This window comes from Salmo trutta, unplaced genomic scaffold (assembly GCF_901001165.1).
Source record: "Salmo trutta unplaced genomic scaffold, fSalTru1.1, whole genome shotgun sequence".
NCBI classification, from domain to species: domain Eukaryota; kingdom Metazoa; phylum Chordata; class Actinopteri; order Salmoniformes; family Salmonidae; genus Salmo; species Salmo trutta.
In genome coordinates this window covers 409,223-425,823 of record NW_021822189.1, presented here as the reverse complement: position 1 = coordinate 425,823, position 16,601 = coordinate 409,223, and the positions used below count along the sequence as shown (strand labels likewise).

At 44.3% G+C, this 16,601-nt stretch overlaps 1 protein-coding gene across 2 annotated transcripts in view; it reads left to right on the top strand.

Moving 5' to 3' along the window:
• LOC115180837 (microtubule-associated protein RP/EB family member 3) overlaps positions 1-16,601 on the top strand; it is a 57,840-nt gene that overhangs the window by 32,347 nt on the left and 8,892 nt on the right. For both annotated transcript variants that reach the window (XM_029742995.1, XM_029742996.1), the window contains exons 4-5: positions 1,935-2,091; positions 12,702-12,835. In XM_029742995.1, the coding sequence (XP_029598855.1) occupies positions 1,935-2,091; positions 12,702-12,835 (291 nt within the window). The remainder of the gene's footprint in view (positions 1-1,934; positions 2,092-12,701; positions 12,836-16,601) is intronic.

Genomic DNA, 16,601 nt, shown 5'->3' with positions numbered 1-16,601 from the left:
CTCCTTCCCTCAGCCAGGGCATTGAAAATGGGTCGTGGATGGGTATTCCAGCATGACAATGACCCAAAACACACGGCCAAGGCAACAAAGGAGTGGCTCAAGAAGAAGCACATTAAGGTCCTGGAGTGGCCTAGCCAGTCTCCAGACCTTAATCCCATAGAAAATCTGTGGAGGGAGCTGAAGGTTCGAGTTGCCAAACGTCAGCCTTGAAACCTTAATGACTTGGAGAAGATCTGCAAAGAGGAGTGGGACAAAATCTCTCCTGAGATGTGTGCAAACCTGGTGGCCAACTACAAGAAACGTCTGACCTCTGTGATTGCCAACAAGGGTTTTGCCACCAAGTACTAAGTCATGTTTTGCAGAGGGGTCAAATACTTATTTCCCTCATTAAAATGCAAATCATTTTATAACATTTTTGACATGCGTTTTTCTGGAATTTTTTGTTGTTATTCTGTCTCTCACTGTTCAAATAAACCTACCATTAAAATTATAGACTGATCATTTCTTTGTCAGTGGGCAAATGTAGAAAATCAGCAGGGGATCAAATACTTTTTTCCCTCACTGTATTGCATGGTACTTTATCGTTACCCAAAATGATTTGATATTGAGATAAAAACGGCTTCTTTTATTTGTATGATTTGGACCTGAATGTAGGTACACACAGTATAAGTTTGTTTTACTCCTCCATTGTTGTAAACAGACACTGTATAACATGATGGTTAAATCTCTCAATTCAATTCAAGGGGCTTTATTGGCGCGGGAAACATGTTAACATTGCCAAAGCAATTGAAGTAGATAATAAACAAAAGTGAAATAAACAATAAAAATTAACAGTAAACATTCCAAAAGAATAAAGACATTTCAAATGTCATATTATGTGTAAATAGTTCAGATACAAAAGGGAAAATAAATAAACATAAATATGGATTGTATTTACAATGGTGTTTGTTCTTCACTGGTTGACCTTTTCTTGTGGCAACAGGTCACAAATCTTGCTGCTGTGATGTCACACTGTGGTATTTCACCCAGTAGATATGGGAGTTGATCAAAATCTGGTTAATTTTTGAACTCTGTGGATCTGTGTAATCTGAGGGAAATATGTGTCTTTAATATGGTCATACATTTGGCAGTAGGTTAGGAAGTGCAGCTCAGTTTCCACCTCATTTTGTGGGCAGTGTGCACATAGCCAGTCTTCTCTCTCTGTGTGTCCCCCTCTGTCTCTCTGTCCCTGCCCTCTCTCTGTGTCCCTCCCCTCTGTCTCTCTGTCCTCCCCTCTGTCTTTATGTCCCCCCTCTGTCTCTCGCCCCCCTGTCTCTCTGTCCCCCCATGTCTTTCTGTGTCCCCCTCTCTCTGTCTCTCTCTCTCTCTCTCTCTCTCTCTCTCTCTCTCTCTCTCTCTCTCTCTCTCTCTCTCTCTCTCTCTCTCTCTCTCTCTCTGTGTCTCTCTCTCTCTGTGTGTCTCTCTCTCTCTGTGTCTCTCTCTCTCTCTCTGTGTCTCTCTCTCTGTGTCTCTCTTTCTCTCTCTCTCTGTGTGTCTCTCTCTTTCTCTCTCTGTCTCTCTCTGTGTCTCGCTCTCTCTCTGTGTCTCTCTCTCTGTGTCTCTCTTTCTCTCTCTCTCTCTGTATCTCTCTGTGTCTCGCTCTCTCTCTGTGTCTCTCTCTTTCTCTCTCTGTGTGTCTCTCTCTCTTTCTCTCTCTGTGTCTCTCTCTCTCTCTGTGTCTCTCTCTCTCTCTCTCTGTCTCTGTGTCTCTCTTTCTCTCTCTCTGTGTCTCTCTTTCTCTCTCTCTGTGTCTCTCTCTCTCTCTCTCTCTGTGTCTCTCTCTCTCTGTGTCCCCCTCTCTCTTTCTCTGTCTGTGTCCCGCTCTCTCTTTCTCTGTCTGTGTCCCCCTCTCGCTCTTTGTTAATAAAGTATCTCTCTCTCTCTCTCTGTCTCAGATCATCCCAGTAGAGAGGCTGGTGAAAGGGAGGTTTCAGGATAACTTTGAGTTCATCCAGTGGTTTAAGAAGTTTTTTGATGCCAACTACGACGGGAAGGAGTATGACCCTGTGGCCACACGCCAGGGGCAGGAAGGCACCCCCTCACATAACCCAGGTACACACCCACCCTCTGTTATCATACCACCATCCTCTAATGCCTCTAACCAGGTCAACTCATTATCCACACACCCAAACCACCCTCCTCCTCCTGCACCCCAGGTAATACCTCTCCATCCTGTGTGTGTGGGTAAGTTTCTCAATATGCGCTTGTCTCAGACCATCCCAGTAGAGGCTGGTGAAGGGTTAAAGTATCTCTCAGACCATCCCAGTAGAGGCTGGTGAAGGGTTAAAGTATCTCTCAGACCATCCCAGTAGAGGCTGGTGAAGGGTTAAAGTATCTCTCAGACCATCCCAGTAGAGGCTGGTGAAGGGTTAAAGTATCTCTCAGACCATCCCAGTAGAGGCTGGTGAAGGGTTAAAGTATCTCTCAAACATATTCCAGACTTGCACATCATGGAATACTATATTGTAGCTGGTCCCATTAGATAACCTGGCATATGTTAGCCCCAGAGGAGGCTGGTGAGGGGAGGATGGCTCATAATAATGTCTGGAATGGAGTCAGTGGAACGGAAACCACGTGCTTGATGTGTTTGATACCATCTGTTTGTTTGCGTTGGCTGCGTCTCTGCGTCTTGTTTTTTTAAAGAAAAGCAAAAAAAATTGTCCATTAAAATAACATCAAATTGATCAGAAATACAGTGTAGACATTGTTAATGTTGTAAATGACTATTGTAGCTGGAAACGGATGATTTTTATGGAATATCTACATAGGCGTACAGAGGCCCATTATCAGCAAATATCACTCCTGTGTTACAATGGCATGGTGTGTTAGCTAATCCACGTGTATCATTTTAAAAGGCTAATTGATCATTAAAAAACCCTTTTGCAATTATGTTAGCACAGCTGAAAACTGTTGTTCTGATAAAGAAGCAATAAAACTGGCCTTCTTTAGACAAGTTGAGTATCTGTAGCGTCAGCATTTGCGGGTTCGATTACAGGCTCAAAATGGCTAGAAACAAAGCAGTTTCTTCTGAAACTCGTCAGTCTATTCTTGTTCTGAGAAATGAAAGCTATTCCATTCGAGAAATTGCCAAGAAACTGAAGATATCGTACAACACTGTGTACTACTCCCTTCACAGAACAGAACAAACTGGCTCTAACCAGAATAGAAAGAGGAGTGGGAGGCCCCGGTGCACAACTGAGCAAGAGGACAAGTACATTAGAGTGTCTAGTTTGAGAAACAGACGCCTCACAAGTCCTCAACTGGCAGCTTCATTAAATAGTACCCGCAAAACACCAGTCTCAACGTCAACAGTGAAGAGGCGACTCCGAGTTGCAAAGAAAAAGCCATATCTCAGACTGGCCAATAAAAATAAAAGATTAAGATGGGCAAAAGAACACAGACACTGGACAGAGGAACTCTGAATTGAGTTAAACTACCACCAAGCTACTGCGAAATGTAATTAAATAAATATAGCTGCAAGCAGCAATGCCGGGGTTCAAGATGTGGGGCCACTTTGCCACCATCAGGACAAATTGGACACATCGCCCTAGAATGAGCTACTTATGTACTCCTTGCCAAATATCAGAACTCATAATTAAACAGATCATGCAATATGCATATTGGGAACTTTTTTTAATGATGTTGACTATTTTAAACTGCTTCTCCAGAACTGCTGGACCGATCGGCACCAATTTCGTATATGGATGCACATCTTCAAATATTTTCGAAGACTTTTGCTCAAACAATATGTCGGCAATAAGCTAATGAACTTGCATGGACGATTTTTCCTGTCCAGCAGCACCCCCTGCGGTCAAACGGAACCTTACTTTACAGATTAGCCAGACTCATATCCCTGAGCATGTGTGCCAAATTTCATCACTCTGAGTCAAACATAACAAGAGATGTAAACATGTACCCGTTATAGTGCCACCGAATGTGCTTTCAGATGTTGACTTTTGACAGTGTTTGGAACATGTGTACTAGAGGTCGACCAAATAATTGGAATGGCCGATTTAATTAGGGCCGATTTCAAGTTTTCATAACAATCGGTAATTTGCCGATGTTTAAAAAAAAAAAAAAATTATATATACACTGCTCAAAAAAATAAAGGGAACACTAAAATAACACATCCTAGATCTGAATGAATGAAACAATCTTATTAAATACTTTTTTCTTTATATAGTTGAATGTGCTGACAACAAAATCACACAAAAATAATGAATGGAAATCCAATTTATCAACCCATGGAGGTCTGGATTTGGAGTCACACTCAAAATTAAAGTGGAAAACCACACTACAGGCTGATCCAACTTTGATGTAATGTCCTTAAAACAAGTCAAAATGAGGCTCAGTAGTGTGTGTGGCCTCTACGTGCCTGTATGACCTCCCTACAACACCTGGGCATGCTCCTGATGAGGTGACAACTCCTGGACAGTATGTGGTGCAACGTGGCGTTGGTGGATGGAGCGAGACATGATGTCCCAGATGTGCTCAATTGGATTCAGGTCTGGGGAACGGGCGGGCCAGTCCATAGCATCAATGCCTTCCTCTTGCAGGAACTGCTGACACACTCCAGCAACATGAGGTCTAGCATTGTCTTGCATTAGGAGGAACCCAGGGCCAACCGCACCAGCATATGGTCTCACAAGGGGTCTGAGGATCTCATCTCGGTACCTAATGGCAGTCAGGCTACCTCTGGTGAGCACATGGAGGGCTGTGCGGCCCCCCAAAGAAATGTCACCCCCCTTTCATCTGTGAAGAGCACAGGGCGCCAGTGGCGAATTTGCCAATCTTGGTGTTCTCTGGCAAATGCCAAACGTCTTGCATGGTGTTGGGCTGTAAGCACAACCCCCACCTGTGGACGTCGGGCCCTCATACCACCCTCATGGAGTCTGTTTCTGACCATTTGAGCAGACACATGCACATTTGTGGCCTGCTGGAGGTCATTTTGCAGGGCTCTGGTAGTGCTCCTCCTGCTCCTCCTTGCACAAAGGCGGAGGTAGCGGTCCTGCTGCTGGGTTGTTGCCCTCCTACAGCCTCCTCCACGTCGCCTGATGTACTGGCCTGTCTCCTGGTAGCGCCTCCATGCTCTGGACACTACGCTGACACACACAGCAAACCTTCTTGCCACAGCTCGCATTGATGTGCCATCCTGGATGAGCTGCACTACCTGAGCCACTTGTGTGGGTTGTAGACTCCGTCTCATGCTACCACTAGAGTGAAAGCGCCGCCAGCATTCAAAAGTGACCAAAACATCAGCCAGGATCATAGGAACTGAGAAGTGGTCTGTGGTTACCACCTGCAGAACCACTCCTTTATTGGGGGTGTCTGGCTAATTGCCTATAATTTCCACCTGTTGTCTATTCCATTTGCACAACAGCATGTGAAATTTATTGTCAATCAGTGTTGCTTCCTAAGTGGACAGTTTGATTTCACAGAAGTGTGATTGACTTGGAGTTACATTGTGTTGTTTAAGTGTTCCCTTTATTATTTTGAGCAGTATATATATATATATATATATAATATTTTTTTTTTTTATTAATATTTTTTAACTAGGAAAGTAAGTTAACCCCTGTGCGGACGGACATCCAGCAAAAAATCCTATCGCCATTAGCATAACAAAATGTAATAAAAAAAAATAAAAAATGTTTTTTTTTCAAATTATATCGTTTTATAGATACACCTCTCCTGAATCGAACCACGTTGTCTGATTTCAAAAAGGCTTTACAGCAAAAGCAAAACATTAGATTATGTTAGAAGAGTATATCGTAAAAGTAGCCACATAGCCATTTTCCGACCAACCACATGCATCACAAATAACCAAAAAACAGCTAAATGCAGCACTAACCTTTTACAAACGTCATCAGATGACACACCTAGGACATCATGTTACACAATGCATGCATTCTTTTGTTCGATAAAGTTCATATTTATATATAAAAACAGCATTTTACATCGGCACGTAACGTTGACTAACTATTTTCCCTCAAATGCATCCGGTGAAACAGTGCTACAATTTACTAAATTACTATTCGAAAACATTTTTAAAATGTAATATTGTCATTCTCAGATTTATAGATGAATATCTCTTGAAAGCACCTGTAATGCCAGATTTAAAAATAACTGTACTGGGTAATTACACTTTGCGATAAAAGGGGATGCGATACTCAGAACAATAGGCTAGCAATAGCAATAGGCTAGCCATCTTGGAACAATCGCATATCAAATCTAGTCTTGTATACTATTGTCAATAATCCCTTACCTTTGATTATCTTCATCCTTAGGCACTTCCAGGAATTCCAGGTCCACAACAAATGTATTTTCGTTTGAAAAAGTTCATCCTTTATGTTCCATTAGCTTGTTGTTGTTAGCGCGTTCTGAAGGCTGCACCAAAAGTTCCGACGTGCCCGGGGCTACTCGTTCAACAAAATGCATTTTTTTCTTATTTAGGTTCGTTCAAACATGTCAAACGTTGTATAACATAAATCTGTAGGGCCTTTTTCAACGAGAGCTCCAATAAGATTCGAGGGGGACGATTGCATTGTGTTTCAAAACGTTTCGAAAGGGGAGGGTAACCAGGGGCGCCGGCGTCATAATGGTGATGGCCCTCTCCGTGTGACCACGTTCCACAGTGTGTCATTGTGTCAGTTTTCACAGTAGGAGACTCAAATCCCTTTGTAAAGACTGGGGACATCTAGTGGAAGCAATAGGAAGTGCTCAATGAACCATAGCTCACGGTGTGATTAATAGGCAACGTGATGAAGTTGAGTTCGCAATTCAGAATTCCACTTCCTGTTTCGATCTGTCTCGGGGTTTTGACTGCCATATGAGTTCTGTTATACTCACAGACACCATTCAAACAGTTTTAGAAACTTTAGGGTGTTTTCTATCCACAAGTATTAATTATATGCATATCCTAGCTTCTGAGTTTGAGTAGGAGGCCGTTTAAAATGGGCACGATTTTTTTTCAAAAATCGCTGTAGCGCCCCCTATCCTAGGGGAACGCCAAGAGGTTAAGAACACATTCTTATTTTCAATGACTGCCTAGGAACGGTGGGTTAACTGTCTTGTTCAGGGGCAGAACGACAGATTTTTACCTTGTCAGCTTGGGGATTCAATCTTGCAACCTTACGGTTAACTAGTCCAACGCTCTAACCACCTGCTTTACATTGCACTCCACGAGGAGCCTGCCTGTTACGCGAATGCAGTAAGAAGCCAAGGTAAGTTGCTAGCTAGCATTAAATTTATCTTATAAAAAACAATCAATCAATCATAATCACTAGTTAACTACACATGGTTGATGATATTACTAGTTTATCTAGCCTGTCCTGCTTTGCATATAATCGATGCGGTGCGCATTCGCGAAAAAGGACTGTCTTTGCTCCGACGTGTACCTAACCATAAACATCAATGTCTTTCTTAAAATCAATACACAAGTATATATTTTTAAACCTGCATATTTAGTTAATATTGCCTGCTAACATGAATTTCTTTTAACTAGGGAAAATGTGTCACTTCTCTTGCAACAGAGTCGGGGTATATGCAGCAGTTTGGGCCGCCTGGCTCGTTGCGAACTGTGAAGACTATTTCTTCCTGACAAAGACAGCCAACTTCGCCAAACGGGGGATTATTTAACAAAAGCGCATTTTCGAAAAAAGCACAATCGTTGCACGACTGTACCTAACCATAAACATCAATGCCTTTCTTAAAATCAATACACAGAAGTATATATTTTTAAACCTGCATATTTAGCTAAATGAAATCCAGGTTATCAGGCAATATTAACCAGGTGAAATTTTGTCACTTCTCTTCCGTTCATTGCACGCAGAGTCAGGGTATATGCAACAGTTTGGGCCGCCTGGCTCGTTGCGAACTAATTTGCCAGAATTTTACGTAATTATGACAACATTGAAGGTTGTGCAATGTAACAGGAATATTTAGACTTATGGATGCCACCCGTTAGATAAAATACAGAACGGTTCCGTATTTCACTGAAAGAATTAACGTGATAGTTTCCGGATTCGACCATATTAATGACTTAAGGCTCGTGTTTCTGTGTGTTGTTATGTTATAATTAAGTTTATGATTTGATAGAGCAGTCTGACTGAGCGATGGTAGGCAACAGCAGGCTCGTAAGCATTAATTCAAAACTGCACTTTACTGCATTTTGCCAGCAGCTCTTCGCAATGCATTGCGCTGTTTATGACTTCAAGCCTATCAACTCCCAAGATTAGGCTGGTGTAACCGATGTGAAATGGCTAGCTAGTTAGCGGGTGCACGCTAATAGCGTTTCAAACGTCACTCGCTCTGAGACTTGGAGTAGTTGTTTCCCTTGCTCTACATGGGTAACGCTGCTTCGAGGGTGGCTGTTGTCGATGTGTTCCTGGTTTGAGCCCAGGTAGGAGCGAGGAGAAGGACGGAAGCTATACTGTTACACTGGCAATACTAAAGTGCCTATAAGAACATCCAATAGTCAAAGGTATATGAAATACATATCGTATAGAGAGAAATAGTCCTATAATTCCTATAATAACTACAACCTAAAACTTCTTACCTGGGAATATTGAAGACTCATGTTAAAAGGAACCACCAGCTTTCATATGTTCTCATGTTCTGAGCAAGGAACTTAAACGTTAGCTTTCTTACATGGCACATATTGCACTTTTACTTTCTTCTCCAACACTTTGTTTTTGCATTATTTAAACCAAATTGAACATGTTTCATTATTTATTTGAGGCTAAATAGATTTTATTGATGTATTATATTAAGTTAAAATAAGTGTTCATTCAGTATTGTTGTAATTGTCATTATTACAAATAAACAATAAAAAAATCGGCCGATTAATCGGTATCGGCTTTTTTGGGCCACCAATAATCGGTATCGGCGTTGAAAAATCATAATCGGTCGACCTCTAATGTGTACCAAGTTTTGTTACAATACAAATATCCATAACTGATTTATATACATTTACTGTATGTGCCAGACCACGCCCAGGTGAATCCTTATTGGTGAATATGTTGTTCTAGGTACTATTCTGGAAAATATTGCATTGGGAGAACTTTGTCCATAGATCAAATCAAATGTTATTAGTCACATGCGCCTAATACAGTGAAATGTTACTTACAAGCGCTTAACCAACAATACCCCCAAATAATAACAATAAGAAATAAAAGTAACAAGTAATTAAAGAGCAGCAGTAAAATAACAATAGCGAGACTATATACAGGGTGTACCGGTACAGAGTCAATGTGGAGGCTATATACAGGGGGTACCGGTACAGAGTCAATGTGGAGGCTATATACAGGGGGTACCGGTACAGAGTCAATGTGTGGGGGCACCGGTTAGTCGAGGTAATATGTACAAGTAGGTAGAGTTATTAAAGTGACTATGAATAGATAATAAACAGAGAGAAGCAGCAGTGTAAAAGTCTGGGTAGCCATTTGATTAGATGTTCAGGAGTCTTATGGCTTGGGGGTAGAAGCTGTTTAGAAGCCTCTTGGACCTAGACTTGGCGCTCCGGTACCACTTGTCATGGGGTAGCAGAGAGAACAGTCTATGACTAGGGTGGTCCTGAGTCTTTGACAATGTTTAGGGCCTTCCTCTGACACTGCCTGGTATAGAGGGCCTGGATGGCAGGAAGCTTGGCCCCTGTAATGTACTGGGTCGTACGCACTACCCTCTGTAATACCTTGCGGTCGGAGGCCGAGTAGTTGCCATATCAGGCAGTGATGCAACCGGTCAGGATGCTCTCAATGGTGCAGCTGTAGAACCTTTTGAGGATCTGAGGACCCATGACAAATCTTGCCAGTCTCCTGAGGGGGAATAGGTTTTGTCGTGCCCTCTTCACGACTGTCTTGGTGTACTTGGACCATGTTAGTTTGTTGGTGATGTGGACACCAAGGAACTTGAAGCTCTCAACCTGCTCCACTGCAGCCCCGTCGATGAGAATGGGGACGTGCTCGGTCCTCCTTTTCCTGTAGTCCACAATCATTTCCTTTGTCTTGATCACATTGAGGGAGAGGTTGTTGTCCTGGCACCACACAGCCAGGTCTCTGACCTCCTCCCTACAGGCTGTCTCATCGTTGTCGGTGATCAGGCCTACCACTGTTGTGTCATCAGCAAACTTAATGATGGTGTTGGAGTCGTGCCTGGACGTGCAGTCATGTGAGAACAGGGAGTACAGGAGGGGACTGAGCACATACCCCTGAGGGTCCCCTGTGTTGAGGATCAGTGTGGCGGATGTATTGTTACCTACCCTTACAACCTGGGGGTGGCCAGTAAGGAAGTCCAGGATCCAGTTGCAGAGGGAGGTGTGTAGTCCCAGGGTCCTTAGCTTATTGATGAGCTTTGAGGGCAATATGGTGTTGAACGCTGAGCTGCAGTCACTTAAGGGTCTTACTCACATCGGCTCCGGTTTGCATGATCACACAGTCGTCCGGAACATCTGATGCTCTCATGCATGCTTCAGAGTTACTTGCCTTGAAGCGAGCATAGAAATTATTTATCTCGTCTGGTTGGCTCGTGTCACTGGGAAGCTTCCTTTGTAGTCTGTAATAGTTTGCAAGCCCTGCCACATCCGTTGAGATATACACCTTATCAGATAACATTTTTACCTATAGACCTACTGGTGTTGAGATATACACCCCATCAGATAACCTACTGGTGTTGAGATATACACCCCATCAGATAACCTATAGACCTACTGGTGTTGAGATATACACCCCATCAGATAACCTACTGGTGTTGAGATATACACCCCATCAGATAACCTATAGACCTACTGGTGTTGAGATATACACCCCATCAGATAACCTATAGACCTACTGGTGTTGAGATATACTTTGGAGTTAACAGTGGCCCCAGTCTCCCCTAACCTAATGAGGTAACAGTGGCCCCAGTCTTCCCTAACCTAATGAGGTAACAGTGACCCCAGTCTCCCCTAACCTAATGAGGTAATAGTGACCCCAGTCTCCCCTAACCTAATGAGGTAACAGTGACCCCAGTCTCCCCTAACCTAATGAGGTAACAGTGACCCCAGTCTCCCCTAACCTAATGAGGTAATAGTGACCCCAGTCTCCCCTAACCTAATGAGGTAACAGTGTGACCCCAGTCTCCCCTAACCTAATGAGGTAACAGTGACCCCAGTCTCCCCTAACCTAATGAGGTAACAGTGGCCCCAGACTCCCCTAACCTAATGAGGTAACAGTGTGACCCCAGTCTCCCCTAACCTAATGAGGTAACAGTGTGACCCCAGTCTCCCCTAACCTAATGAGGTAACAGTGGCCCCAGACTCCCCTAACCTAATGAGGTAACAGTGACCCCAGTCTCCCCTAACCTAATGAGGTAACAGTGGCCCCAGTCTCCCCTAACCTAATGAGGTAACAGTGGCCCCAGTCTCCCCTAACCTAATGAGGTAACAGTGACCCCAGTCTCCCCTAACCTAATGAGGTAACAGTGTGACCCCAGTCTCCCCTAACCTAATGAGGTAACAGTGGCCCCAGTCTCCCCTAACCTAATGAGGTAACAGTGGCCCCAGTCTCCCCTAACCTAATGAGGTAACAGTGGCCCCAGTCTCCCCTAACCTAATGAGGTAACAGTGACCCCAGTCTCCCCTAACCTAATGAGGTAACAGTGGCCCCAGTCTCCCCTAACCTAATGAGGTAACAGTGTAACAGCCCCAGTCTCCCCTAACCTAATGAGGTAATAGTGACCCCAGTCTCCCCTAACCTAATGAGGTAACAGTGTGACCCCAGTCTCCCCTAACCTAATGAGGTAACTGTGTGACCCCAGTCTCCCCTAACCTAATGAGGTAACTGTGTGACCCCAGTCTCCCCTAACCTAATGAGTTAACAGTGACCCCAGTCTCCCCTAACCTAATGAGGTAACAGTGACCCCAGTCTCCCCTAACCTAATGAGGTAACAGTGACCCCAGTCTCCCCTAACCTAATGAGGTAACAGTGACCCCAGTCTCCCCTAACCTAATGAGGTAACAGTGATCCCAGTCTCCCCTAACCTAATGAGGTAACAGTGTGACCCCAGTCTCCCCTAACCTAATGAGGTAACAGTGTGACCCCAGTCTCCCCTAACATAATGAGGTAACAGTGACCCCAGTCTCCCCTAACCTAATGAGGTAACAGTGTGACCCCAGTCTCCCCTAACCTAATGAGGTAACAGTGATCCCAGTCTCCCCTAACCTAATGAGGTAACAGTGTGACCCCAGTCTCCCCTAACCTAATGAGGTAACAGTGTGACCCCAGTCTCCCCTAACCTAATGAGGTAACAGTGACCCCAGTCTTCCCTAACCTAATGAGGTAACAGTGATCCCAGTCTCCCCTAACCTAATGAGGTAACAGTGTGACCCCAGTCTCCCCTAACCTAATGAGGTAAGTGTGACCCCAGTTTCCCCTAACCTAATGAGGTAACAGTGACCCCAGTCTCCCCTAACCTAATGAGGTAACAGTGTGACCCCAGTCTCCCCTAACCTAATGAGGTAACAGTGTAACAGAATTGCAACAGACGGCCTCTAGCAGACTCCCGACATGGCCCCCAATTGAAATCAGGGTCGATGAATCTGGTTGACTGCTGAATGTCCTGGCAGTGATGTTGCTAGCTGTTGATTGGGTGGCGCTGAGAGGCTTGGTTCTGATTGGCTGTGTTTCCAGGCCCCCAGAGGACATCTCCCACGGTGACCAAGACAGCCCCCTCCAGGCAGATAAACTCTGCCCCCATCCGCAGGGCGACGCCCACTAGAGCAACCAGACCGTCAGACGCTGAGATACTAGAACTGAACCAGCAGGTACACACACACACACACACACACACACACACACACACACACACACACACACACACACACACAAACTCTCACACATATATATATACACACACACACTCTCTCTCACACTCACTCTCTCTCTCACACACACACACACACACTCAGTCATACACACACTCACACTCTCTCACACACACACACACACACACTCTCACACACTCTCACACACACTCTCACACACACACACTCTCACACTCTCTCACACACACACACACACACACACACACACACACACACACACACACACACACACACACACACACACACACACACACACACACACACACACACTCACACACACACACACTCACTCTCACTTGTTATTTATTTCACCTTTATTTAACCAGGTAGGCTAGTTGAGAACAAGTTCTCATTTACAACTGTGACTTGGCCAAGATAAAGCAAAGCAGGTCGACACATACAACAACACAGAGTTACACATGGAGTAAAACAAACATACAGTCAATAATACAGTAGAAAAATAAGTCTATATACAATGTGAGCAAATGAGGTGAGATAAGGGAGGTAAAGGCAAAAAAAGGCCATGGTGGCAAAGTAAATACAATATAGCAAGTAAAACACTGGAATGGTAGATTTGCAGTGGAAGAAAGTGCAAAGTAGAAATAGAAATAATGGGGTGTAAAGGAGCTAAATAAATAAATGAATACAGTAGGGGAAGAGGTAGTTGTTTGGGCTAAATTATAGATGGGCTATGTACAGGTGCAGTAATCTGTGAGCTGCTCTGACAGCTGGTGCTTAAAGCTAGTGAGGGAGATAAGTGTTTCCAGTTTTAGAGATTTTTGTAGTTTGTTCCAGTCACTGGCAGCAGAGAACTGGAAGGAGAGACGGCCAAAGGAGGAATTGGCTTTGGGGGTGACCAGAGAGATATATACCTGCTGGAGGTCGTGGTATTGGAGACTATTTTGTAAATGACATCGCCGAAGTCGAGGATCGGTAGGATGGTCAGTTTTACAAGGGTTGTTTGGCAGCATGAGTGAAGGATGCTTTGTTGCGAAATAGGAAGCCAATTCTCGATTTTACTTTGGATTGGAGATGTTTGATGTGAGTCTGGAAGGAGAGTTTACAGTCTAGCCAAACCCCTAGGTATTTGTAGTTGTCTACATATTCTAAGTCAGAACCAGAGTAGTGATGCTGGACGGGTGGGCAGGTGCGGGCAGCGATCGGTTGAATAGCATGCATTTAGTTTTACTTGCGTTTAAGAGCAGTTGGAGGCCATGGAAGGAGAGTTGTATGGCACTGAAGCTCGTCTGGAGGGTAGTTAACACAGTGTCCAAAGAGGGGCCAGAAGTTTACAGAATGGTGTCGTCTGCGTAGAGGTGGATCAGAGAATCACCAGCAGCAAGAGCGACATCATTGATGTATACAGAGAAGAGAGTCAGCCCGAGAATTGAACCCTGTGGCACACCCATAAAGACTGCCAGAGGTCCGGACAACAGGCCCTCAGATTTGACATACTGATCTCTATCAGAAAAGTAGTTGGTAAACCAGGCGAGGCAATCATTTGAGAAACCAAGGCGGTCGAGTCTGCCAATAAGAATGTGGTGATTGACAGAGTCGAAAGCCTTGGCCAGGTTGATGAATACGGCTGCACAGCAATGTCTCTCATTGATGGCGGTTATGATGTCGTTTAGGACCTTGAGCGTGGCTGAGGTGCACCCATGACCAGCTCTGAAACCAGATTGCATAGCGGAGAAGGTACGGTGGGATTCGAAATGGTCGGTAATCTTTTTGTTAATTTGGCTTTCGAAGACCTTAGAAAGACGATAGATATTGGTCTGTAGCAGTTTGGGTCTAGAGTATCACCCCCTTTGAAGAGGGGGATGACCGCGGCAGCTTTCCAATCTTTGGGAATCTCAGACGATACGAAAGAGAGGTTGAACAGGCTAGTAATATAGGTTGCGACAATTTCTGCAGATAATTTTAGAAAGAGAGGGTCCAGATTGTCTAGCCCGGCTGATTTGTAGGGGTCCAGATATTGCAGCTCTTTCAGAACATCAGCAATCTGGATTTGGGTGAAGAAGAAATGGTGGGGGCTTTTCTGGAATGCTGTGGAGGGTGCCGGGCAGTTGACCGGGGTAGGGGTAGCCAGGTGGAAAGCATGGCCAGCCGTAGAGAAATGCTTATTGAAATTCTCAATTATAGTGGATTTATTGGTGGTGACAGAGTTTCCTATCCTCAGTGCAGTGGGCAGCTGGGAGGAGGTGCTCTTATTCTCCATGGATTTTATAGTGTCCCAGAACTTTTTTGAGTTAGTACTACAGGATGCAAATTTCTGTTTGAAAAAGCTAGCCTTAGCTTCCCTAACTGCCTGTGTGTATTTGTTCCTAACTTCCCTGAAAAGTTGCATATAACGGGGGCTATTCGATGCTAATGCAGAACGCCACAGGATGTTTTTGTGCTGGTCAAAGGTAGACAGGTCTGGAGTGAACCAAGGACTATATCTATTCCTAGTTCTACATTTTTTGAATGGGGCATGCTTATTTAAGATGGTGAGGAAGGCACTTTTAAAGAATAGCCAGGCATCCTCTAGTGACGGGATGAGGCCAATGTCATTCCAGGATACCCCGGCCAGGTCGATTAGAAAGGCCTGCTCGCTGAAGTGTTTTAGGGAGCATTTGACAGTGACGAGGGGTGGTCGTTTGGTCGCAGACCCATTACGGATGCAGTCAATGAGGCAGTGATCGGTGAGATCTTGATTGAATACAGCAGAGGTGTATCTGGAGGGCGAGTTAGTTAGGATGACATCTTTGAGGGTGCCAGTGTTTGGGGTTGTACCTTTTAGTGTGAGATTGAGGGCATCAAGCTTAGATTGTAGGATGGCCGGGGTGTTACGCATGTCCCAGTTTAGGTTACCTAGCAGCACGAGCTCTGAAGATAGATGGGGGGCAATCAATTCACATGGTATCGAGGGCACAGCTGGGGGCAGAGAGAGGTCTATAGCAAGCGGCAACAGTGAGAGACTTGTTTCTGGATAGGTGAATTTTTAGAAGTAGAAGCTCGAATTGTTTGGGTACAGACCTGGATAGTAAGACAGAACTCTGCAGGCTATCTCTGCAGTAGATTGCAACACCGCCCCCTTTGGCAGTTCTATCTTGGCGGAAAATGTTATAGTTAGGGATGGAAATTTCAGAGTTTTTGGTGGCCTTCCTAAGCCAGGATTCAGACACGGCGAAGACATCCAGGTTGGCAGAGTGTGCTAAAGCAGTGTGTAAAACAAACTTAGGGAGTAGGCTTCTAATGTTAACCTGTCTGGGAACCTGGGACGTTTGCGTCCCACCCTAGTCAACAGCCAGTGGAATCGCGCGAAATACAAATACCTCATAAATGTTATAACTTCAATTTCTCAAACATATGACTATTTTACACCATTTTATAGATACACCTCTCCTGAATCGAACCACTTTGTCCGATTTCAAAAAGGCTTTACAGCAAAAGCAAAACATTAGATTATGTTAGGAGAGTACCCTGCCAAAAATAATCACACTGCCATTTTCAAAGCAACTAGCATGCATCACAAATACCCAAAACACAGCTAAATGCAGCACTAACCTTTGACAATCTTCATCAGATGACACTCCTAGGACATCATGTTACACAATACATGCATTTTTTGTTCGATAAAGTTCATATTTATATATAAAAACAGCATTTTACATCGGCGCGTGACGTTCAGAAAATATTTTCCCTCAAATGCTTTCGGTGAATC